The sequence below is a fragment of the Anas acuta genome, chromosome 2 (assembly GCF_963932015.1).
Source record: "Anas acuta chromosome 2, bAnaAcu1.1, whole genome shotgun sequence".
Classification (NCBI taxonomy): domain Eukaryota; kingdom Metazoa; phylum Chordata; class Aves; order Anseriformes; family Anatidae; genus Anas; species Anas acuta.
In genome coordinates, this window is record NC_088980.1 from 7,171,903 (window position 1) to 7,198,563 (window position 26,661).

General features: G+C 41.6%; 1 protein-coding gene and 1 long non-coding RNA gene across 2 annotated transcripts in view; both read right to left on the reverse strand.

The window, feature by feature from the left end:
• PRKAG2 (protein kinase AMP-activated non-catalytic subunit gamma 2) overlaps positions 1 to 7,593 on the reverse strand; it is a 208,357-nt gene extending 200,764 nt beyond the window's left edge. Inside the window, exon 1 of the mRNA XM_068673385.1 lies at positions 7,095 to 7,593. Coding sequence (XP_068529486.1) covers positions 7,095 to 7,205 — 111 coding nt within the window. The 5' untranslated portion in view covers positions 7,206 to 7,593. The remainder of the gene's footprint in view (positions 1 to 7,094) is intronic.
• Positions 7,594 to 9,518: 1,925 nt separating this feature from the next.
• LOC137852094 (uncharacterized) lies at positions 9,519 to 22,781 on the reverse strand. Its single transcript, XR_011093650.1, has 3 exons — positions 22,661 to 22,781; positions 12,722 to 12,772; positions 9,519 to 12,634 (listed from the first exon to the last, which is right to left on the reverse strand). It is a non-coding gene; the product is annotated as an uncharacterized lncRNA (long non-coding RNA).
• Between the last annotated feature and the right edge of the window lie 3,880 nt (positions 22,782 to 26,661).

Sequence of the window (26,661 nt, forward strand, 5' to 3'; positions counted from 1 at the left end):
GCTGTGTGGTCTTCATCCTTGGAGATATCCAAAACGTGATAAAACAAGGAGCAACACACTGTGACTCTACTTTCAGCTGCAGAACTGGACTAAACAATATCCAGAGATGTCTCCTGACCTTAATTTTTTCCATGATTCTGTACAAAATACTTGTTGGTAGTTACACCTTTGAAAGGCAACATCACCAACTATACCTTTTCAATTGAGAGCTTGTCTTCATTGCAGTATTTCTTCATGCTTGGTTTCAAATTTTACCCCTAATCCAGCTCAGCAGGTATCGATTTCTAACTCCACAGAAAACGTGGAGTTAGAAATCCAAACTTTTCTAAAGGAATCAACAGGCACACAGCTTCTAAAAACCAGATCTGAATGTCAGTAATTCATCAAAGACCATTAGGAAGCCTACAACTAGGCAGGAAAATCCTGTGTTTTGTAGTGCTGTACGCCAGCACTCTAACTACTGTGATAGCTTTTCTTTCTGCAGCTCTCAGAAGCAGGCTGTTTTATTTTCATTGTTCCGATAGCATTACCAACATGGAAACTTGACTGCAAATTGCACAATGCCTGTTGTGAATAAATGATGATAAAGGTTTCATAACATGGCAGATAATGCTTATAATGCACACATTTCCTCCTAATGAAACTCCAGATCTATGAAAGTGTTCTCCAGGAGCTTAAAAAGGGTATGTAGCTCTATCATCCTGATTGCAAAAATAGATTAAGTCTTCAGCTTATGACATAGGTTCTGTTTTTGGAACAGAATATCATCAGCACCCCGTGTAATAATGACCAAAAGGTCTGAACAATCATGGTGTGTAATATAAATGACAACCATGAAACACATACTGCAATGCATTTGCTATGCAGCCCACTAAGTCACGCTTACATAATGTAATTTACTGCTTTAAAGATTTCATATGTAGTTATTTGCAAGCAGTTTGTGAGGCAGTATTACAGAAGCAATCATTAAATTGATGCATTACATTCCGATTCCTGCAACCATACAAAGAAAGATCAGTCTGCAGCAGAACTTGCCATATACACCACTGTTTCAACTCACTGCTAGTATGAGAAGTAATTCACTAGGAGCATAGTGCTATAGCACCAAACCACCAAAAATATTGTAGCTTTATTGATGGTATCTTATATTTATGTGTATACATAATTTCTCCTTTCCAGTCACATGCAAAACATACTCCATTTGAGATACATTCAAGTTGTTTTTCCTTTTTGGCTTTGAAGACTTGCACTCTCCCTATTTGCCAAGCTATAGGACTTTCTCTGGTGTGTCTACAGTGCAAACAATAGTAAAAAAACCTAAACAGCAGTCCTCTGCAACTTGAGCTGGTTCTGAAAGCAGGTTGATTGTTGAAGCCTGATGATCATCTTAGGGTTATGTAGCCCCAAAAAAGGGCTATTTTTATGCCAGTCTTATTCTTCATTTCTCTTGTAACTGACTCTGCTCTTTCTTTATTACCTATAGATGGAACACCTTTTGATATAAATTCAGCTTTTCTTCAAAAGGATGGCAATTAAAAGTCTCCACTCACCATGTATGTCCATAACTCAGTCTACCAACAACCATGCTGATGTTTTTTTGACTTTCTACTATTTTCTACTTCTTTCCTGAGCCAGCCACAGGGTCATGCCAACCTACACTGCCCATACATCATCAACAAAATGATTGTTTAACCCTGTCTTCCAAACCAAATTCTGCTTTTGGTCACCTCTGAGCAGGTCGCTTGAAAGCAATGTGGTGCCAGGTGAGATTGTACGTAAGTTGACCCTTGCAGGTCTGTGAACAGGCGCTGAAACCTCCCAGGTACTAACGTGGGCACACATTAACTGCAGAATATTAATGGAAATGATTCAGGAGAAGGAAAGAATGCATCTGGTCCTCTCATATCCTTGGACTGGCACATCGGGAAAGAAAACAATTTCAGAAGCTGAGATTTTGAGAACAGTAACTGATGCCAACACAACATGGTGCAATGTCATCTGCTTTCTAAGTAATAATGTGACTAACTTTACATAATGGGAATTATTAAAGGTTGTTTAACACTTAACAACATGAATCCTCTTTGGCAAAGAACAACAAAATCATGAACTCGATTTCATTCCTCTTTGTCTCACTTTCACTATCAAAAGACCTTTTCTTTCCTCATCACTCCCAGCCCCTCTGGGAGGATGACATTTTCTTCTGTTTCTGTAGTTCCCAATACAAGCATGGTGTGAATAACCTTCTAAGAAGCCAAATCTTACAATCCACATTTCTATAAGGTTTCTTCCAAATTCATGACTTCTTCCTCCAATGCAATTCACTTTCCTGAAAACCCACAGACCTCACGGGGCTCATGGGGGTCGCAGGAACAAATAATGGAGGGTAGATGTGATAATCTGGGAGTAGAATCCCCTAACAACAAAAAAGTGATGTTTCAAAGAAGCGGTGCTTTTCAGTAAGATGAGGATCAGTTTCTGTCATGCTTTAAAACTAAAAAGACTAAGAGCTTCTTTAAGTACAGTGGCAGCTACTGTCACTGCAAATATGAATCCATTATTCTTTCCTTCAGATAGGTTCAAAGTTCAATCTCAAAGCTCCTAAGCAAATACCTGTTGCCCTCTTCAGATCCTTAAAATATCAGCCCCTTAGGAAGGAATACAAATCTAAAATTCAAAGCCACAGAAGCTCAGGAAAACTCAGAGTCCACACTGTGAGAGCAAGGGCAATTGCAGATTTAATTTTATGGAAACTTTTCCCTCTCATATTTGACTCCCTTCACCTCCTCTTCCCAAGAAAACAAACTTTTTTTTTTTTTTTTTCATTCTTAGATCCCATTGGAAGCTGATTCCCTCATTTTTGAAAGAACTGACCAACTAACTTCTCGTATGTAGCTTTCTAAAGTGTTCCTTAGACTCAAGTGCAGTTCTCATCATCCCACCCAGCAATTACCAGGAGACAAGCACCCCGCAAAATCTGTGTCAGAACAAAATCATTTCACAGTGACTTATTAGGCATGCAGTCATTAAGGACTTTGAAAGCGTGGAGAGCAAGAGAGGGGCAGAGCCTGAGCCAACACGAGCTGTCAGGACTGTGTTGTAACCCATCAGGTTAGAAAAATTGGAGCCATCTGATGTTTCAGCCTGGCATCCCGACATAATAACAGGCCTGGAAGCAGCAATGAATTTGCACATTGAGGGATGTGTTCAGAAGCATGGCAGATGACAAAGAAATAGGCAAGGGTGCAGAGATGTTTGGGTGACATTGATGAGAAAGAATTGTGGTCTCCAAGAGCCTCCTCGCAGTGCATCAGCTTTGTTGTCAGGGCTGAAGTATCAGAAGCAATAGCCACTTCACCAGGCTGAAAGAAGATGTTTTCATATTCATTTGCAGATGTTATTTTTGTCCTTATTGTGAAAAATCTCTTTGTTCTCCTGCATAAGAAGTCACCTTGTGATACATTTGGGCACAATCCAAGGAAGTGCCAAGGTGCTGTTAAGTCTCACCTGCTGGGAGCTGCAGGTGCTTGGCACTTGCCATGGTGAAGCTCTCGAGACAGGTTCTGTCTCATTTGCACTGGTGTAAACACAACACAACTTTTCGGGCACTGATTGAATTATCCCAGCTGAAATTTGAAGCAAGCAGGAGCAGAATCTCTCCCTTTTTTTCTGCAGCAACACGGGATTACAATGGTAACGTTATCATTAGAGCAGATCAATTTTGCAAGATGACAGAAGAACACGCTGATCTCACTACTGCGAGCTCCTACTCAGCAGACAATTGCAACCCATCTTAGAACACGGTTTTTAAAATGTTCAAAGTAATGTGGCAGCATTATTGTCTAATGGCTTAAAAAGGGATTCTATAATGCTAATGTCTTCATATTACAGACATGATGCATCTAGAGAGCAAAGAGTTGTATCCAAATCTGTAGCAGATTTCAAGGGTATTAGACCAGAAATTTCCATTTAGGCAGCTCTAATTTCAAGCCCTCAGAACATGCTGCTGGGAAAGACAGAGGCTGATATGACCTCTACCTTACAAAGGCTCCTGTGACCGCATTACGGTTCGTCTAAATCACTAGTTAGTCAGTTGTGCATTTACAAAGAAAATGACAAATAAACCAAAAAGTTGTTCAATCAGCCCAGCAATTTGGCAAATCCTTCTCTGCCATGCTAAGAGAATCCAGTGGCCCCTGCTTCTCTCTGGGCTGCTGAATGACAAGTTGAGAGGAGCTAGGAACCCCAACTAGCAGGAACTTAGTGGTCAACCACTACTCCCAGAAGCAAAGGTTGGGCGCCGCTGACTTGTCCCAGAGGAGATTCAGCACAGAAAGAAGGTAAAAATAGAGCGTTTTGAGACTTTCTATATAATGTTTCGATGCTCTTGCTTGAGAAAGATGTACCTGAGAAATGCCCTGGAGTGTTGCAAGACACAAAACCAGCTTTCTTAAACTGGTATTTTTTCCCCACCGTCTGAGGCCAATTCAAAAACAAAACAACAAAAAAGAGGGAACAAAAGCATACAAGCTTTATTTTCAGACATGTCTATTACTCCCCAATCCTCTAGCCATTAAGTATACAATTATGTAGTGTATTTTTTGTGCACCATTCACCTTTCCTCCCCTCCCCCCACAAATATTTATCATCACATTTTAATTCAGGATTTCTACACAATTAATAAATATGTTTTAGGGTAGCCTGCGTCACAGCAGCACCTTTCTGGCCCACTGCTCTCTCTTTCAGAATTGACTCTGCTCTCTCTTCCTGTTCAGACCTTTTCAGTTCCCAATTTGAAGATCTCAATGAGCAAGAATTACATGTCTCAGCAATAAACATGATCTCACAGCAAAACAAAGAAGAGGATGAACAAAATAAAAATTACTGTCTGGTGAAAGCTCCCTTGACAACTACAGCTACACTGACAGGCGCCACTGAAATAATAGGAATGATGCTTCAAAACAACAGCCAAGAAAACGTTATGAAAGAGAAAAAACAACACTCTAAATGGGCCCTTTCAAATGCAGATTCCACTGTCAAATGAGGAGAATGACAAAAATGTTCTTTCTTATAGCACAGTCATATTTAAACTGCCAGATAACAGAAACCCACCAAAAATGAGAGTACAACCTGAAAGAACTTGGGTCTGATAGCCCATTTCAGGAATATTGAAATGATGCAAAATGAATCAGAAGGATCCTATTTTGGGGGTAGAAAGGAGAGATGAAAGGTGTTATTTCTGTACCGAATCTTGAATTGCTCCCAGCTGGGGGAACAATAAGACTCACACGAACTTCAGTGCAGTGTCAGGCATTTGTGGCTGAGTAACTACCACTACCTAGATGACAAACTGCAAAGCAAAGGAACTAAATAATTAATGAACATGAAGAATTACCGTCTGGTACTAGTGATGTTCCATCTAAGACAAAACTAAAGCAACACTCATGACAAAAGGCTGTCTGCAGGCTTAAGGAAGTGATTAGGAGAGAGCATCAGCCTTCATCTGTTCAGAGTGAACAAGTTATTCAGCGTTGTTTTCCACTTCAGCTTTATAGCCATAAAGTGGGGCAAACTGCTCTAAGTACTGGTGTGGTCAGAGATGTCTGGTGCTTGGTTTGATTTCATAAGCACCTGTAAGATCCTGCAGCAACCACAGCATCTCCCAGGCTACCTGTGGCTCTTCAGCAGGCAGCAAATGCATTTTCTCTGAGCAGAGGTGGAGATAGAGCTGCACAGCAGGTCCTGGCGAGACTGAATCAGAGAAAAGGAGCTGTGGAAAGAGCTGGCAACACAGCAAGGCAGCAGGCAGGATGGAAAGGGAAAAGGTGCACAGTGTGAGTGGTGCTCAGACCTGGTAAATCTAATTTTCACGGTATTTTACACTCCTATTACGAAGTCCTGCCAGTAACATGGCAAAGATCGCTGCCGAAAAATTCCAGCCCCAAACACATAGGCAACACCCATGTGAGCAGAAACAGACCCAGCTCTCCTAGGATCAAACGCACTCACACAGCGCAGCAGAAGTTTGGCTTGGGCTCCTGGGCTTGCATTCCTCTCCAGAGAAAAACGAAATGTGCAGAAGAGCCATGGATTTCTCCTCCATTTTATTCCACGCACTCAAGACACCTAATAAATTTGCTTTGACTTCTTATTCTTCTCTAAAAGAAAGGAAAAAGCTTAGAAATATCTTTTTTTCTTTGCTCCCTGGTGGCCTGGCAGAGACTTGTGTAGGACTCTTTCCCACTTTTATATAATGAGATAAAAGAAAAACAGATTGCGCAGGAAAAGATATTGGGACTCGGACACATTTTTTTTTACCAGAAATACTGGAACCAAAACCATGTTGGTACTGAGAGTAGAAAAACTAAATAGTTACAGGGATAACACGTCCTGATAGTAAAGAAAAGCAGCAAACTTTTGAAAGAGATGTAAACTCTGAAGACCCAGATGAGTCCAGCCTCTGAGTCCTCACTGGGACCAGAGAGAAACTTTCAGTCTGAGGTTGTTTGGTGGCTGTGTGCTACGGCTTCTCGTGTGCTTTACAGGGTGAGCATACAAAACAAAACTGAGTTAGTGCACAGGCTGCATGGCTCCCTTGTCTGCTCCACCGTGCTAATGCCACTGTCGCTGCCTTTCCGGCAATGAACACACCGCTCGTGTCAAAACCCGAGCTCCTGAGCCCTGGGAAATTCAGCCCCGGGCTGGTTTTGAGCCACGGCAGCGTCAGGTTGAGCTCCCTGATTCAGCCACAAGGCACGGACAGTTCCCAGAACCAAAGCTGGCGCTGCTGAGCCCCGCATTTGGGGGTGACCGGGCTTTTCCCCGAGCCACACTACAAGGAGCGATCCCACAGCTGAGTTATCCTCGCTGCTGCTCGCTGCAGGCTCCCAGCCCACGGGACCCCCCCTTTGCTCCAGCCCAGCCCAAACGCGGAGGACTCGCCTGTTGCACCCCAAAACCTCCAGAGCTCGGTGTGAGCGGCAGCAAACCCCTTCACCCTGCCTCCCCCCGTGGTGAGGCTGAGGGAAAGCCGTGCCCCGGTGCCCAAGGCACAAGGCAGAGCCGCCGAAGGGGAGGAAGAGCAGGGAGGCACTTACGGGGATGTGCACTCGCAGCATGAGTTTCTTCTGGCTGGAGCTTTTCCTGCTGCTGCTGCTGCTGCTGCTGGAGGCATCTTTCTTCTTGGTGTCCATGGCAGTGCTCCCCATCCCTGCACCCCGGCGTGCTGCTCCGCAGGGGAAGGCTGCTCGTCCCCTACCCCACCGGCAGCGGGGTTACTCCAGGCTCCTTAATTATTTTTATTTTTTTTTATTATTATTCTCTAATGGCCTTAGGAAATAGGAGGGGGGGGGGGGGGGGAAGAAGCGGAGGGAAGGGGAGGAGTTTCTCCAGCCCCAGCCTTTAATCCCAGCAGCGAGGTGTCAGGGGGACCTTCTCAGGAGCAGGAGATGCCCCCGGGCGCGCTGCTCGCTTTCTCACTCTTCCGCCCTTTCAAAAATATCCGGAGCATCCTGGGGGTGGGAGGGGTGGAGGGGAGGTTAAGGGGTTAAGAAAGTTTCCTTCCCTTCTCTCAGCCCGGCCGAGCTCTCCCCTAAAGCCACCTCCCCTAAAGGAGAATCAGGAGAAATAAAACCCAAACGCCACGCACGCCCTCAGCCCCCTTCCCAGCCCCGGCCCACACTGCTCCCCTGCGGCCACAGGCCGGGGCTGCCGCCAGCCAGCCGTGGTTTTTCCTCCCCTTCCCTCCCCAAAAAGCCTTCAAACGCCCAAATCAGCCGAGGGACGGAGGCAGGTGGCAGCCCGTGGGCAAGCAGTGCCCACCTTGCAGTGTCAGGGAATGGGGAACTTCTCCTGGTGGCTCTTTGGTGGCCGTGCCACCTCCGCTCCCAGGTCTGAGGGGCTGAAGGTTTCTGACAGCAAATTCTGCAAGAGTGAGGGGTCTTTGCCTTAAAAGCCAACAAGAGGCTTTCATACGTGTAGAAACAGGCATGCTTTCTGGATCAAGATGGGAGTTTTCCTGTTAGAAGTGACACCCCTCCCCTCAGACACCCTGATGCTGGGATGCTGGGATTCTGTTTTACAGGTGCCCCAGGTGGAAAGCCCTGCCAAGCCTGCCCTGGCACAGCCACACACCCCCGATCACAGCATTTAAACCCAGATTTTCACTGGGCTCCCAGCTGTGCATGTGTGTATTCCCACAGTATACACTGCAATTACCCCTAACAAATCTTACTGGATCTATAAAATAATGATTTATAAGCAGTGAGGGGAGAAGGGGAAGTGTTTTGCGTGGAATTCCTCTTATCTTCTGAAATAAAACCACCAGCACCAGGAATGTGATGGCTATCTTGAAGATATACACGAGTTCAGATTTATTTCCCTCCTTAGGGAAGTCTCAGGAATTGACAGATACAAAGTGAATTTGGGTGTAAGATCTGGAGCCACTTGTCTAAAACCATACAGAATCAGATACAAAAATACGAAGCCCCTACTTTAAAGTTATATATAACAGTCCCATAGATTCCTATCGCATGTCCTAGAAGGAAGAAAATCCAGAAATGATGCTGCAGGGGTTAACAATATTGTCACTGGATCATAAAGGGATATTAATGGCAGATGGATGGGGGCAGCAGAATTCCCCCAAGGAGTAAACTGTGTCTGGGGCAGGCTGCGAGACCCCCAGAGAGGCAGGGGGGTCTGTAACTCACTTTCCCACAACACTTATATAAACTCAGGAGAGCTTCTGCAGACGGATATAGGAACAACTAAATCATCCCCTGAATGAACAACTGAGAAAGTTACTAATAAACATGCCTCTAGCAAATAAACTGTTATGACATTTTCCATTGCTAGTATGCTCTTGAAAGTTAAAAAAATGGGGAAAAATGGTAGAATTTCTTTAAAAGGGTTTTAGCACTGGGTATCATAAGTGAGCAGACTTCTTGGCTGTTCTTTCTTAACTTAACAGGCATCTGAGGTGGAATAAAATCTGCCATATATATAATTTATTCCTTTATTTATACGGAATTGTTTCCTACAATATTATCTCTGATTTTACACAATTAGAATTTTAAATGTAAACTCATTCCTTTTCTTGCAGATTACTTGAATTAATAATGGTGAAAAGTGTAAAAAAAAAGGTTTAGGAAGTAGCAAAAAGGCAATATTACAAAACTCCCAAACCTAAAAAACATCATGAATCACCTTCCCCCCTCCATTATAATATTACCCTGTGACTGCATTTATAATTTTAATAATATTACAATGTGGGGTTATTCTTATTTTTCTCCTTTTATCCTCTAAGATCACAAATACAGCTTTTGAAACTCCTTTAAACTTTTCATTGCAGCTCTGAGGATTAGAGACACACTTTAAAAAAAAACAAAGCCAAAATTCTCCTACAGCTGCTAGACTTCAGTAGCTTGACTCTCCATAAAACCAAGTGTTAATAACACCCTGCTATAAAATAAAGGAATTACCAATTATTTCAGAGTGAGGCATCATGGTTTCGTTTTGCTTGCTTCTTTTTTTTAACCTTAGTGGACAAACAGAATAATTTATTCATCATTTGAACAAGCAATATTGTGAATACTTCTAATGAGAGTTCCAGTGATTTTTCCCATGTTCAATCCTGTCAGTTTGACTGCTGACAACCATGTTTTCAGAGATGGGTAAGCATCCCAATTACTAATTTCACAGACTAATGGACACCTAAATAACTTCAAGGATATGACCCTAAGTATTTAAAGGTTTCGTGCATCCTCGAGGCAGGCAGCAGAAGAGGATCGCAAACACCCCAGCCATTTTGTCTCTCCCTAGTATGGTGTGAGTCCACGTTGGCAAGCCTTACCTGCAACTCAGCACAAACTGCCCATGGGTTTTGGTCTACCACCATCAGACAACTTGCCCTAGTTATTTCTTAAACGCAGGTTGAATCAATTTTGCCATTATAAATTGCCACAGTACATTCCTAAGTATATAAAATAACCATAAAACTTTACTTTAAATCTTGGTTGTATCGACTGTAGTTACTATAATTAAAATACTGTCTAGCTAGCTAACTTTTGTGCTGAAATTTAATATGCAATATAGAGAGATTTTTTGAAGACTTTAAGTGTAAAAGTGTGTCTGAAAAAAGTGGTGCATGGGGAAAATTGAGTTGCTGGTGTTTTTAAACCATTGTTCAAGTTTTCTGTTAGCAATATTACCAAGCACTCATACATTTTAATACAGAATATAACTCTCTATTTTCTTCCATTTTTCTCTGTTCTCCAGCTTTCCGCTCAATTTCCTGAGCATGCATGAAGTCAATTGTTCAGTTTCTATTCGACACATTTATTAGATTTAATTTGACCCTGCTGCATAGGGCTCCTTAATTTAATCAACGGTACAATGTAATTAACGTGATGCAGAATGGAGTACTATAGGCATAAGTCTTTTCTGTAGAGGCCAGAGAGGAGAGGACAAACACTCCTACATCTCTCTGCCCTTACGCACTCACCTGCTACTTGCAGACACTCATCACACTGCAGGGAAGAGTTTCAGAAATATAGTCAACGTGAGGAAATACCTGCAGATAAATTGCATTGTTTGCAGCAAAACTGTAATTAAAACAGTCTTCTGGGGGGAAATTTGCAGGGAAAACTGCAAGCCTGCCAGGAAAGCTTAGCCGGTTGGAGCAAGGTGAGACAATGAGGTCAATGAGAGAGAAATTCCTGGCCCCCAGTGGGATAATATAACTGCAACAAAGACTGCCAAATCTTTGTGCTGAAGGAGAGAAACTGCGCAGTCAGGTGCCTGTGCTGGCACTCTGGGCTGTCAGATGTCCTCTGGTACATGACTGGTTACTGAAATAAATTCTGTCCCAGCACCTGAGACCCCATAGCGCTGTTTTAAAGCTGTATATTTGGGTTGGGCCGTGCTGCTTTCTCCCTCTTGCTCACATCATTTCTGCTGATGTGTCTGTTGGGCTGGAGCTGCTGCACTGATCCACCTGCTGATTCAGCAAAAAAGTCTTCTTACCCAGACCATAACGTGGAGGAAAGGAAGTAGGAGGGAAGCTGCTGCATAGGAACTTTCTGTGATGTTTATCTAATGTTATCTGATTTACAGTTTCTCCCCAAACAGCCGAAGGCAGGGGCTGGGTTCTGTTTTTCGTTGTTGTTGTTGTTTTCCCCTTCAAAGTGTATCAGTTGCAGATCTAAAGTACTTGTGCAGCTTGACAAATTGATCCTGGGTATCAAGAAAGTCCAAGAGTTTTCATTTGAGATGAACAGGTCCATGCAATGGGTACACAGAGCGTGATAGCATGGCTGGCAGTGGCACTGGTGCAAGGATTGCCAGGAGGATCCTTGCTTTGCCAGCTGCAGTGCTTGCCCCACTATCTCCCATCTTCACTGCTCCACAGCCTTAGTCCTTCCGAAGTTGCCCACAAAGTCCATGGTACTGACACCACAAGGACAGACAGAACTGCAATAAATCATACAAGTACGTGCTGATATGCTCTGAACCACATTGCATGGTTCACATTCGTGCCTGCACTGTGCTGTAGGTGATAGTGCCAGGTGAGTAAACCTGCTCAGGTTCTCATTTGCATCGCAATAGTGTAAGAGTAAAATGAAACAGTGCCCTCAATGTCATCTCTGCATAGAAAGTAAGTCTCTGGGAGATCTGTTTAGGCATAAATATAAAAAATGCATTTTCTTTTTTGAAGCACAACAGCTTGATAAAGGACCTTGAAGCTGATTTTTCAAGGTTCACATAACCTCTGTTGGCTCTGAGAGCCAGGAGACCCTTCCAGTGATCAGGGCACCTCCTGAAATAAATATCTTTTTTTTTTCTATTTATTTTTATTCCTTTCTATACACACACATACAAATCCGTTAACAGGAATGACACTGTTCTGCCCCAGAACTTTTCATAGTACTGAAGAATCACAGAAGAGATGGACAAACCTTTATAAAGCATATAATTTTCTCCTTACTGATTGCGATTCGGGGTTTCTGGTTATTAGCCAGACACAATAGTTAGTGATTTTGAGTTGCATATGTGGGCCTACAAGTTAGACAAATAAAGTCAATAAATTTTTAAAATAGCAGATTACATGCAAAAGCAGTGGAAAGATACACTCATTTCAAGTATTGTGCAATTTTTGTCAGTCCTGCAAATGAACACATAGAAAAACAAGCAGGCTTCATGAAGAGTCTGCTTTTAACTTTCTTTTCCAACAGTATCTATAATACAGTACGTCAGCTAAAAGAGCATTTACAGGAGGCAGAGGCATAGTTCTTACCAGATATGTGTGGGCACAAGAACAAGAAGTATCTTCAGCAGTAAAAACTTGAAAATACTTCCCTGTTCTTTCCAGAAAGCTGGGAAGAATTCAGAGAGCTGAAGATTCACAAACTCACTTTCTGTGAGCTTTCTCTGTGTAATAATTTTGGAATTTATTCCTTGGCATAGAGTGCGCTGGGCTTCATGCAGTACGGTAGGCACTAATGACCCTTTCCTCCTGGAACAAAGTGGGTGAGACTGCTCCAAAACATGAGCCTTTTACTGTGCAGTGGTGCAGATGTAGAAATAAGTGAGGTTTCAAAAAACAATCATAAGCAGTCAGCTCCAGAATAGTTTGTAAGATCTGAAAGAAAAAACAATTGCAAGTTTAGCTTCAAATTTATTATACTGAAAAGTATTGGTGGCAAGGTGTTGCTATTCCAGAACATACCTGTAACAGTGTTCCTTCACTTCACCTCCACCCAAGGCCAGTGGCTAGACTCTGTTCAGGGAAAGCAAAATTGCACTTACCAAATATATTTCCTGCATAAAACAATGCAAACATGTTTTCTCACATGGTGTTAACTAATAACAGCAGAACACCAGAAAACACAGTAAATGTGGAGACCCAATGTGAAGGCAATCATTTGTGGATGAATAAATATGGAGCTAATAAAAACAAACAAACATACAAACAAACAAAAAATAATTCCAGAATGATGTGAAATCTCATCTGCACAATGGTTTCCAGAAACTTAGAGCACACACTGAGACCTCGCTGGCCTACAGAGCTTGGAGGGACCTATGAATATCAGAACATGCACAGCAAATTGCAAACATCACAAAAGCATGAGATCCGAGTGGTAACTTCTTGTTTTCTTGAATAATAATAATATGTATTTCTCCTATACTGAGAGCACAGTCTGTTCAAATTAGTTTTGCTGGCAACAATACCTATGCATTATTTACTCCCCAGCTAGCTATTCTGTCTAAAGTTGAGGTGCTGCAGAAATTGTTTTTATGTTTCTCCATGCATGATGAGCACAGGCAAGAAGAGCAGGTACAAAGTGTGCACTGATGCATATCCAAGATCTCATCTCACCACAATGAAAGGTGACATGCTGGGAAGGATGCTCAGAAACAGTACATTCATCTACACTAGCAAGCCAGCCACTGTCAAGGCATGGTCCTGAGCACTGTCCTGCGGCTGCCTATGTTGTTAAATTGCTCATGCAGTCTCTGCAGAGTTTTGGCTCAGGCCGGCTACAACTTCCTAAGACACTGCCAAGGCATGGTTCAAGAATTGATACTGGTCAGAGATCTTTCCCACTAGGAAATCTGGACATGGCTGCTCTGTCTCAAAGAAGAGAATTTCACTAGAAGCCTTGCTGTACCAGTTGGCCTCAGGGCATGAAAGCCATCTGTGATCTGCATCCTGGACCAGCCCCAAGAGGCTAGAAATGTCATATCCTGGCTTCCCTGCATGTTTAGGCTCTATGCAATCAAGTTGCTCCTCAGTCTTTTTGAGGCCTGTCAGTAGACCACTTCCATAGGAGGAAGCAAACACAACGCCCTTCTGTACTACTCCTGTTTCAGCAGCGAGATACAAAGAGGAACGTTCTTCACGTTGCACTGTGGTGTATAATGCTGGAGGTACCAAGGGTCGTAATTATTAGCAAATCATTCTGCCACCCGAATGGCAATGGATATATGCATTTAAAGACTGCAAATTGCACATTGCCATAGCAACGATGTAATTCCAAAAGAAGTATGTATTTGTAATGTAGCGAGCATAGATTTAACACGTTTCATTTTTCAACTCCATTTGAGACTCTGAAGACAGGAGAATGGCTTCAAACCTCTCAAACACTGGTAGAAAATGGCAAAAAATGACGTTAAGGAGGATTTATGGTTATGTAATTTCATGTCAGGAAGAACTTTTGTTTTGAAATATCTCCAAATAATTGTATCATTTATTATATCATATGTTCTTAAGATGATGATCTAAAATCTCATCAGAAAGGTTTAAAGAGCAACAAATGTCTAAAGATGGTCCCAGAAGATAAAGGTGATCTCCATCCAGGATACAACCAACTCCAAACATGTTTAGTTATTGTAACTCAGTGTAGCTTCACTGAGATTATTATTTTTTTCTTCATTGAAATTTGATTATGTCTTATTATGCAGAGTGGCTGGACTTTGGAATCTTAAATTAAAAATGAAGAGCTAACACTGTAGAGGTGTGCATAAACCCAGTAGATAACATAAAAGAAAGTGATTGGCTCAAGGAGAAAATCTAGGCCTTGAAGACAGAAGACAAAACCAAAAAGAATCAAGAATTGATCGTGTCCTGTCAATGACAGAGTCTGTAAGCACTCAGTTTCTAGAAATGGCATAAATTACTACATGAAAGGCACAAAGCACAGTTAACAGGAATCTTCAGAGGTATGCTGGCACTGCTTTCAGAGTACGTTCTAGCAAATGCCCTCCCTGTAAAATTAAAAGAAAAATTACAGGAAAAAATCAGTTCCTACGTCTAACTGAGAACAGCTTAGGTCCCCATTTGGGGCCAACTTAAGTACTTTCAGCAGAAAAAAATAAGTCTTCCTCTGAGTACTCAGTGCTGGAGGGAGAGCACAGAGAACAGTCTTGAAATTGTGGTATTTTAAGTCAAATTGACCTCCCTATTTGTGGTGTTTGTTTACTCCTTATTCAGCAACTGGTTTACAGTCAAACAAACAAGCAGCCAGCAGGAAAATGGCATTTTAGTGAATGAGCACATGGTCAGAAGCTCACACAAAATGCTGGGGAAGTGTGGGAGACGATAGGAAGCATTGATAGAGTGTACTTGCTTGCAAGGATCATGGAGGGATGGGATGTGAAAGATCTGCTTAGAAAGAACAGTTGTCGAGATCATCCACTTCTAAAGACCACGGAAGTCACACTTCCAGGGGTGAGAGACAGGGTCAGCTGCTGGGGAGAAAACTGGCCAAGAATCCATGAAGAAGGATCTCTCATCTGAAATATGTCAAAGACAGCTGCCAACCAGACTGAAAGAAAGGCAGCTTCTTGGCAAAAATCTTGCCAAATTGCATGAAAACAGTAATAAAAAAAAGTCCTAAAAAGTCTTGCTGCCGGTCTTGAGAGGTCCCCATTTACAGACTAACAGCAGACCTGAGGGAAGGCTGGGCTTGAGCCAGAATTTGGAAATAAAAATCACCAGGTATATAATTAGCAAGATAACTGGTGGAAAGTGGCTGAAAGGTCTGTAGCATCCCTTTAGCACCACTAACAGCACACTTGGGCTGGGTGACACAAAGCCCTGGCCCATGATTCCTCCTCTTTCTGCCCCCTTCTCTATTCACAAAGCAGATGGGTCTAGCAAGGCTTAATGCCATAACTGCTAAAATTCTGTTATAGAGCACAGCTCCTGATGTGAAAAAGTACTGCTGTAGGACAGAAAACATCAGGAAATGTGTGGAGGAGAGGAACAGAACCTACATACTGGAGGAGAATAAGCAGCCAGAAGAAGACTGAAACAAGAAAATAAAAAAATTTTAAAAGTCCCATAGCAGGTGAGTTGCAACCAACTTACATATCTGTTCCTGCAAACATCTCTGCAAGTGTCCCAGATGACAGGAAATGTATAATCTGGAACTGACAGTCTTCTTTTTAAATACAAATCTTAATTTTCATGTCCCAACCACTTTTAACTTCTCTAGCACAGAACAAAACAAGGGTAGAAAACATGGGAGACTCTCTAAGCTGACTAAATTATGCTAAACTGTTACTCAGTACCTAGAAGATTTTAATGTGCTTTGATTATAACGTGCAGGTGCTTTGAGCCTGAGAACTCTTGATCAGATCCCGAACACATCTGTTTTTTGAGTGGCATATACTGTGAGAGCGATTAAATAATGTATAACCGATTAAGAATATAGGAGAATCATCTATATATAATGCTCACCATAAAGAGGTCTAATTTTGTAGTGAAGGCAATGCCAAAGTAAAGGTACAGAATTGCTAACATACAGACATACACATATGTGCATATGTGGTGTATGTATCCCAAAATTGGTCCCAAGGTAACTAGGGAGTAGGCGGTGTGGACAGTTTTTGCTTGAGGCAGGCCTTAATTACTAAAGTTAATAATAAAGGGACTTAAATACTAAAGGGGCTAGTCCTGCAATCTTAAACAGAAGTTTTGCTTTTATTGGGATTTGGGATCCATATTAATCAAATATCTCACAGCCAGAATAAAATGTAAAATATTTGCTACAATGTGTTTGACTTTTTGGAATATTCATATTTGTTTTTCAGACACCACTCTTAGGCAATTGCTACTTAGAATTTCCTTTTTGGTGCACATTATTCTTCGAATCCTTAAGGTTTGCTACCATTCAACTCAGAAGCAAGACCTGATGCCTGACAGCAAAAACTTGAACACTGCATTTAAAACCAGACATGAAGGGACAACTTGTCTTATTCATCTCTTCAGATCTGACAGTAATCCCTTAACAAAATGCTTAGGCCTTCCACAACACAGACGTGCCACTAAATTAGGACAATTTTAGGAAAGATATTTTCAGTACGTTCTGCTTGTTAGCACTAAATGAAAAACTGAGGAAACCCCAATAGCCAAAAAAGTACATGTCAAAGATCAAACCACTGTTCAGCAAGAAATCACACAAAAGTTACAGCTTCAAGGGTATTGCTGAATGAAGGATGCTGGTTTCTTATCTTTACTTGGGCAGCTTGCTCTAGGGAACCTGCTTTGGCAGTGGGGTTTGACCTGATCAACTCTGCAGGTCCCTTCCAACCCCTACAATTCTGTGATTTTGTGAAAAAAAAAATAAGCCTCTCATGAATTCTATTCATAGTAAAGCTTTTTCATTATTTGTCTTCTGTTAAACCAATACTAACAAAATTCATCCCTGGAAGTGCATGCTATTTTCCTCTTTAATGTCTAATGCAAGAGACCAGATATTTCAAGTCACAAAAGCAAAATTAAAACAACCCCCTAAAACTGAAGAATTGCTTTAAGCAAATTAAAAGAACACGTTGGTATCAAAGCATTTCTGTTGCCGGGCAGGAGGAAACATGTACTTTCTCCTTGAAAACTGGAGAGCACTGGAATTAAAGATTTATAGGCTCTTTCAAAAAGCGTCAGCCTCTCAAAGTGTTCTCAGCTCCCACTCAAATCAATTAAGCTGAAATCTAAAGTTGATACAAGAACAAATGTAAATAAATTGACTCGTATACGTTTAGTTGAGGAATTAGAAGTTTCTTAGCTATAAGAACAAGCAAGTCCTGAACAGATTTTCAGTGAGAATCTGGGGGGAGAAACAAAACAAAACATAAAAACCTGTGCAACATACTTATGAAAGGGATTATACAATATGACAAGGGTAATAACAAGTGATTGGAATATGTTCCCATGCAGGATGTAAAATTAATCTCAGAATTAAATCCAACAAAGTGTGACTATCACCAGATTTGTTTAGGATTCACAGCTGGATACTAAAACTGAAATTTCTGTGACATTATATTGTCCATGTATTGCCTCCACCTTACCTCTTACTCAGAGAAAAAAATGTAAGCCTAAAACCTTGGTCCTCTCCAACTAGAAAGCCTATGTTGAAAGCACCACATCTATCAAATTTATCTAGGGTCATAAACTAAAAGTAAAGGGTTGACTCATTTGGGTGAAATACCTTTATTTCCTTAGAATACTGTGGATAGGAAATAAGCTATTAAAATTCTCCAAGTCCTCTGAAGTTCTCCCAGAATATATGTGCTTGATCAGAAGGAAAGGTGAGTTCTCCCAAAATTCATTGGGAAAGGATAAGAACTCATTTTACCATAGTCCTACAGATCAGACTGTGAGATAACTCTGAACATTATGAGACACACATCATGAACATTGTGAGACATAAGTCAAAGATGGTGCAGCACCACTGTTAGAGTAAAAAAGCACAAATGACTTCACCATCTGGCTTTATACACCAATAGCACACCAAATATCAATTACCCTAGTAAAAGCCTTATGCAGAACATTTTAGGAAAGAAATGGTCCTGTGGTATGAAATCTGGGGAAGTGGAATACTCCCAGGGCACAAGGCAATTCTAGCTGGAGGAAACGGAGCAAAATCAGTGAATAAAGCAAAAGCATCAACACACACATTATGGAAGGCAAAAAAGGGGGAGACCAGATGAGTTCTCAGAGGTACCTAGGTGTGGGAGTCTCAGACTACAAGCCCTCTGCTGCTAGTGTTGACATAGGAATGGATTGTCCACTTTGTCCCTTTTGTCCCCCCTCAAATGCTGCAAGTCACTGTGAGTTTCACCTCCAAGTCAAATGTCATGGTTAAGCTTCAGCGTTAGTGGTTTGCTGTCACAGTTGTGTAAATGGTGAGCACCTTGTGAAGCCCCCAGAAACTTCCTGAAATCAAATGCTGAACTTGTCTCTTGTGAGTAACAGAAAACCACAAACCAGCCTTTTCATGTTCCCTTATCACATTAGATCTTACAGCTCTTTCTCTATTCTTAAAATGAGCCAAAGTAAACCTATTTTTCATGCACTGCCGTTTACCTGTAAAATTTGCATTTTCTCCTTTGTTAGAAGAGTTTTGGAGCCCTTGGTGATACCCATTGATAATCATTGCTCAACATTTTAAAATGTGCCTATTTAAACTTGGTAGGAGTATTTTGCAGGGTGTTTTTTTTTTTTTTTTTTTTTTTTAGTGTTTCTCCAGAGTGTTTCGCGTGCTTTCTGCAAAGAAAATAAATAGATCAAATATTATGGCAGCACAAGTTGGTCAATTATTAGCTTTTGCATACCCAGATCATGGCCTTTCTTTACAAGGACACATGTTAATGTATAATAGGAGTGTGCTTCAGTTCTTTTTAAATTGATTTTTCAGATGCATATTGCAATCTTATAAGGTCAGCTGGAAAATAAGGTGACTAAAGAGAGGCCTTTGAGAAAAAGAAGCCACTAGGCACACAACTGGGGCTAAACATAGGAAAAAATTTTAAATTTTGTACCAGTCCCAGGCTGACAATTGATATACACCTCATCAGCTGCACTTAAAACTGGATGAACTGTGCACAGCAGAGTTTCAAACTGTGATTCTACACTTCTTGGATCACTGTGGGCCAATTTTATAAGCCATTTTTTCAGGCTACTCATGCCTACCACAGCTGTGCCTATCCCTGTGGAGATGTAGTTGCTATTTAGCATACAATATCATTTTCAGGATGTCGAACTAGTAACAGTGCAGAAACTCCAAACAAGTTTAATCTGGTTTTGTATACAGCAGATGAGGTGGCAGGGAATCCAAAATGTCCAGGCAAAGTACACACTGCAATCAAAGTTTGCATGGCAGGGGCAGAACTAGGAAAATAAGAGAGAAAAATATTTTATTCCAAGGCAGATTAAGGCAAATCAGACTTTCCAGAAAACAAAAGGTTCCTATCATATAGTCACAGATAAAAATGCCCAGAGAGGAACTGGACAGAAATTAAGGACCAGTAGCCAGAGAATAGCAAACTGGCTCATGCATCCAGAAGAAAAAACTGAGGGGAAAAAAAAAAATAAAAAATGAAATAGTCTGGACTCACCTGGCTCACTGGGGAGACTTTTGATAAGATAAAGAAAATCATATCAGAACAGTCCAGTTCAGGCTTCAACAAACTGCCTGAACTTTGTACTGTTGTGTCAGATATGGGGCAGTTTTAATGCAAGAAGAACTACATTACAGGTCATCATAGCATGCTGAGACCACGTTTATTTTGTACCGAGTTCAAAATCTTACAGAAGTAAAAACACCTAAACAAGGTTACACCAGAGTTGTAAAGGTAAGAAAATTGAACCCTCCCATACACAACCCTGCACACATAAACAAAGAACTCTTGAGTGGCATATTCAACATATCTAGTGGCTAAAATCTCCCATCTCTGCTAAACAGAGGCGTGAGGGGCTTAGAAGGAAAAAGGTCCTCATAAGTAACTGGAGAGTTCCCCAAACCCTCTTTCTAGAAACTCCACTTCCCAGTTTTGATATCCTTTTACCTTCAAGTATCAAATCTAAATTGCTCAAAATGAGCTAATTTCAGTTGCATTTTCAAATGAGATTATAATAACAATACATTATTTATGAATTGGATATTATATATTTATAATATATTTGAAAAATTTAGCACCCTGTCTGAAGGGGCTTGTAGAGGAAAAAAGAAAATAATTCAAAACCAAAGCCAGGAATGCATTCTAATCAAAGTGTACAACAGAAAAAATAATTAAGCACTTTATAGAGAACACTGTACAGAAGTGACGTGATCTCCTTCATTAGCATGAGTCTGTGGATCCTATCAGAAGAAATAAAAAGGGAAAGTGTTACCAGGAGCAGGTGACAACAGTCTGCTTTAGGCTAGGATAACTGTTGCACAAGACTCTGAGAACTCTCTTTATCAACAGGAACATGAAAGATGCAGCTCTAAAATTTTCTAGGTGTACCAAATCTGATATAAACTGCAGAAACTAGTCAGTCATCCTCATACTGGATGAGATATTGGAGCAGCTACGAAAGGTCTTTATTGCCAAGCATAATCTTAGTGACACATCTTGTTATATCATTTTGTAATTTTCTCCATTATTGAAAATCTTGTGTTCTTAAGTACTGCTTTATCTTTAATCTTCTCCCCTGATAAAGCAGATTCTACACATCTGCCAGTTGTGAAATGCAGCACTCCTTTTAGCATCATGAATCAATTACTTGGTGGGTGAATGGCAAATCCTGGAGCATTTACCACACGCTACCTGTGGGACTCCTACAAGTCACAAGCAGGATTTCCCATCAAGCTGCAAAGTCTGAGCCATGGGCAGACAACACAAATTCCTCCGATGAAAAGAGACACACAGCAAGTTTGAGTTTGAGTGTCCTTGGCAAAGCAAGTAATGGAGGAGCTGGAGATTTACAGTCACCATTACAATGCTATTTCTTAAGCTGACAATCTAAATCACATCTCAGTTTATACTGATGAGATTCTCTCATGTTACATGTCTCATGTGACAGACAAGTGAAAGGCAGGTGAATCTAATTAGATCCAGAAACTTGACAGGAAATAAAGAAAAAAGGTTTTGGAACTGTCTGGGTAAATCTAGGACAAACTTGAACACTGCAGATGTTTTCCTGCTTTATTCTCTTGGGGCTTAAAGTGTGTTCCTTTGTAGTTTGGGATTGTGTCCAATTGGTTTATGAGTTTGTTTTTCATTTTGTTGCATCAGAAAAAATCTATATAGATACCTGGAAACCTTAGATAGCCAGGTTTCTTTTAGCAGTAGAGACTTTAACCTGGTCACCCAACACACATGTATGTTTTTGAAGAGTAAGGTTTCTAGCTCTTAACTGCTGTGGTGAGGAAAACCTCGAGAATTGCATCGGTACAGACAGACAGGCTGGAATATGATTTCTGAGACTCATACATCAGCTCAAATGCCTCCTAATGGCAATTTGAAGGACAACATTGTTAAGTAAGCTAATCATTAACTTATTAATATGTTTATCAATTATATTTTTGTTCATTATCGTTTACATAAGAAAACAAAGGCAGGTCAAAACTTACACACCAAATGCCTTCCTTCATTCCCCAAACTGGGTGATATATCTGCTACTGTACTGCATTCCCTATCTTCCAGTCAGGGAGAAACCAATCTGGCAAAATAACAGATGTCTGCTGGCAGTTTTCTTGCAGGCAGTTTCAGGATGTTTACTGCCAGATCCCTTGAGACCTGCCTTTCAAGGGTACCGTGTGTTCATGTCAAGGGTAACGTGTGCTCACGCTTCTGGTTGAAGTGGGAGCTGCAGCAGGTCCCCCTTGCCCCTGTCCCTCGCACGGACCTGATCCCACGTGGTTCATTTACCACCACTGCCATCAGAGGTCTGAGAAAAGAAGAAAGAAGGCAACACTCATCCACTGTGGGAATGTTTTTAAGAGAATTCTTCCAGGGGTTTTTCTGTGCTACTGTATCCTCATTGCTAACTCCAGACTTGCAAAGCCTCCCTATTTCACAGGGCTGTGGAATGATAAACGGTTTAATACAGACACACCAAAGTAATAACATAACGTGCTACATATCCTTGAAACATTCTCTGTGAGCCAAACAGAATCAGACAAAAAAATGTTTTAAAAAGCCATAGGTGGAAAAACAAAGCTGTCTTTTCTTCTGTTCTGAGTCAGCTCTGGTAGGAAGGGATATACTGCCAAAACTGCACAATAATTCTTCTGCTTTCAGATGTGGAAAAGAGTTAGAACTGAGTTACAAGAATATTGCATTAAAAAAGGATGATCTGTGAAAGTACATATCCTGGGATTATATAAATGTCACTGACCTTATAGTTCCTCTTGTTTTTGTTCAGGCTCTGTCTGGACAGCACATAAGATACCGACGATCTTGTATCTGGAAACAGATAAACATTTAATTCCAGGTGAACACTTCTGCTTATGGAGAAACCCATTGCTGTCAGTAGCGCTTGCTGTTTACACAGAAGTGTGGTAATTGTAGTCTAGCTACAACATTAGAGCTCTGTGTCCTGACTTTCAGAACTGTTCAGCACATTACAGTGCTCCAAGAGCAACCTCTAGCAGCTAGAGTGAGGCAGCTGAATAATTTTCAGACCAGGCCCATAGCACCACATTGGACCTTTCTGTCTTAAACTTTGCATGACAATGTGCAATTGCTCTAAGGGAATTTCTTGGTTTTTCCAACAATTTTGGCTACCAAGGCTGCTGTGAAAAGAAAAAATATATATTCTCCAGTTTACCCTCTTGCTTCCAAACCCTGGTCCCTAGAACACAGATTTTTAAAGCATCTTTCTGCTCAATGCACAAAATAAAGCAGCTGGCTGCCCAGAAGGCCTCACCCAAGACAAAACAGTAACAGTCCTTCAGTTAATCTGGCTCCCTGGCTCCACCAGACGCCAAGGAATCCAGAGCCTCCCAGGCTCCTGGGAAGGGAGCTGATGTCCTAAAATGCCGTAGGTCAAATCATTTAATGCTTTTTTTGCTCTCCTCGATTTATAGCTGCTGGGGACCTGCTAGTCCTCAGCCTGACGGGGATTGCTGATGCTCGGGTAGCAGCGCTGGCTGGCAGGATGCTGTCACCGCTAGGATTGCGCTGCTCCTCTTTGCACAGCCAAATGAAATCACCTCCCAGGCTGCATTCCAGAAAAGGCTAGGAACTGAAATTGCCCCTTTGTACAAAAAGGGTGGGGGCACACACAAAAAAAAAAAAAAAAGGCAAACAGGAATGTGCGTTTATGTCGTTGTGGTTCTTTGCTTGTTTTCATTTAGCTCAACACTTTTCGGTGTGCTGGAAGCAAAGAAATAGCCTTGAGCTAATGCCTGCAGATTAAAATGTAAGGCTGATCACTATCAAAAATGTGTGACCTTTGTGACCTACAGCAAAGCTCTGAGTAATCATCGCAAGTGGCAATATGCAAATGGGAGAGTTAAACATCTTTAAGCCATCAGGATGACATTGCCAGGTAGAGCACCCAAACCTTAAGTTCCTCTACAGCTCTGACAGCTCAAAGTTTTTACTTTGCATAGTCTACACTGGCTTTTTTCTCAGGGCTGGATTTCACTGTTACATGACATGAGATGATGATGACAGTGTACCACTAACACTCTCCACATTCCTTTGCTGTTAGCAGCAACTACTCTTGCCACTTCAATCCCGTGTCTGAGATAATCATATGGATCTCTATTACCAGAAAATGAGAAAATCTTTCAACCTGTGTACACTGACTTCCCACTACTCCTTATCTCCCTTTCCTGTAGGTCAGGGACATCTTATTATTGCCACTGAGGAGCTGAGGAAGGGAGGCCCAGCGAGCAGTGATTGGTACAAGAGGGTTGGTGGTCTAAGAAGAAACTGAGCATGCATCTACCAGAGATGCTGGTTGGAAGCCAAACCCGATGACCATGTTTGAACCAAATAGAACTAAATTCAATAAAGGCCCTCTGCAGCACTCAGCACGATGTTATTTATGCCTTGAAATAGCATATCTGTTCCCCAGATCTTCCTATCCAATTATTTAAAGGCTTGGTCCAACAGAGATAACATACAGAATCCGACTGTCAAAGATCTGCTGCCAGCTGCAGTCACCTGCAGGGACTGGGAAGAAAGACACGTCTGATGATAGCATCAAGACTTTGGCTGAGACAGTCAAGCTTCATAAAGCTGTCATTGTTTCAAAAGGGATGCCTGCTCCTTCTGCATCAAGATGGAACCAGCGATGATCCATCCCCTGGATTTTACCCAAGGAAAGGCCAAAGAGAGACGTGAAAAACAAAGGAAATGAGCAGACCGCTGCTGCCTGCCTCTGCCCCCAACCACAACCCACACATACTCAGTTTGTTGTTTTGGCAAGGAGAGCAGGCACCGAATAAGCGAGAAGAGCTGAAACTGGCAGAGCAGTCAGAAAAGTATTTAGAGGTTGTTTATGTATGAATGATTGCAGGGTGGGAAGGGCAGACATCTTCTATTTGGATACATCAGGTAAAGCCCTGGGGGCAGCGCTGAAAACAGAGCCCTTTGCAATCAGATGAGTAACATGATCCTGGCCTGCTTTCTCTTCTTCCTCTGTGCCGATTCCAAGTTCTAGTCAAGCTTTGCCTTGGAGTCCTATTGAATATTAAATTCGCAGGCATTTGTTAAATCCTGCTATAGCCCAGAGGATGCCTACTACTTTAATCCCCTTTGTTAACAACTCTCAATTTTTCTGTGTTGTAGCCAAGATTCGCTTGCTGACTCCCTCTTGAGAGGCCCTGGAATATTTATATGGTCTACTTACCTCCTTCTGAAGTACTGCTATTCAACCTCCTATAAAGGAGGAACAAGCCCTTCACTAGGAATATAGACATGACTCCGCCAGCTATGCCAATCATATTCAAATCCTGAGTAGTAAACAAGAAAACAGCCCAAACACAATGCCCATTTTCCACTAATTAACTAATAATTTGACTGAGAACTCACCGTTATTTGACATGTCAGATGTCGCGCTGTTCCCTTTATTGTGAGGACTGAAGGACTGAACCCTTTGTAGACACAGCCACTGTGGGGCAGTCACACATAAGCATTCGCCAATGCACACGTGTGCTTTGCATCTCCCTGGATGCTGCTGAGGCTGGTTAAGTCTTGTTACCCTCTGCTTACAGACGAGGGGCAAATGCAAGGGTTACGTGGTGACATCCTCTGCTGTAAGTGGATTTCACCAACTTGACTTAGCAACTTGGGAACAATTACAATTTTTGAAGGTAAAGTTGAAATAACACAGCACCAAAACTGCTTTTCATAGTTTATGTGTCTATTCTGAGAGATGTTGTCAACAACTCATAGCTTGAGGATGTTTGAACTTAGTTGCACACGGTGCCAAATTATATGTTCTCAGGAGGATCACGCCTACATGCAAACAGGCAAGTTGCTATTTGCTTTTGCCATTTTCCCAGAGGAAACGATGGTGCCAGACAAGTGTGAGCAGACCAACCTCATATAGTATGTGAGGCTTTGTGGTTTCAAACTCTGGAAGTAGAAATGACAAGTACTCCCACTACACCTCGTGTAATTTCCCAGGGAAGCAGAACAGTGACTCTAATTGAGGAGAGCAGGAGATCCCCCTCCCAGATCAAGTCTCTGGGCTCAGGTACACAAGAACTTTTTAAATGTAAACCAAGGTTTTGTGAGAATTTCTCACTGTTCCACGTTGCCCTGGATTCCTCGAGCATTTGTACTCAGCCTAAAGGTAGATTTGGCCCAGAGCTGAAGAATGGAGATTGCAACTGATAGTAGAAGAGATAACTACTGGAGCTCATAACCATCACCTAGAGACACAAGTAAACTGAAAGTATACAGTAGCTATTTTTTTCCGAGTTGGGATTCTTGCCATCAAAATGAAGCCAAGGAGATCATTAAACCTGGCTTTGGTAAAACACAGAAAATTCTACCTACTTACTTGCTAAAACCAGGAAATCAGATGCTACAGCCACTGCTGAGGATCAATTTTAAGCCAGATCTCTGACATTAAGCACTACTGTGCCACTGTGTACTGCGGCAGTCTTTGTCTTGTCTGACATTCTTTATTTGATGGACCAAGGTTTCCTGAGTTTAAATGTATTCAATAATGAATATCGGCTTTATTTAATACAACTTAGTCACAGAGCAAGAAAAGAACCTATTTTAATTTTCAGGTTATCTTTGTCATATACAATGCAAGAATTTTCTGAACCCTTGCTTTGCCCTCTAAACATAGATCCCATGAAACAAAACCTTTAGTTCAATCAAAATTTGCATTTCTTGCTAGACTTCCAGATGAATTGGCTTACCATGTCA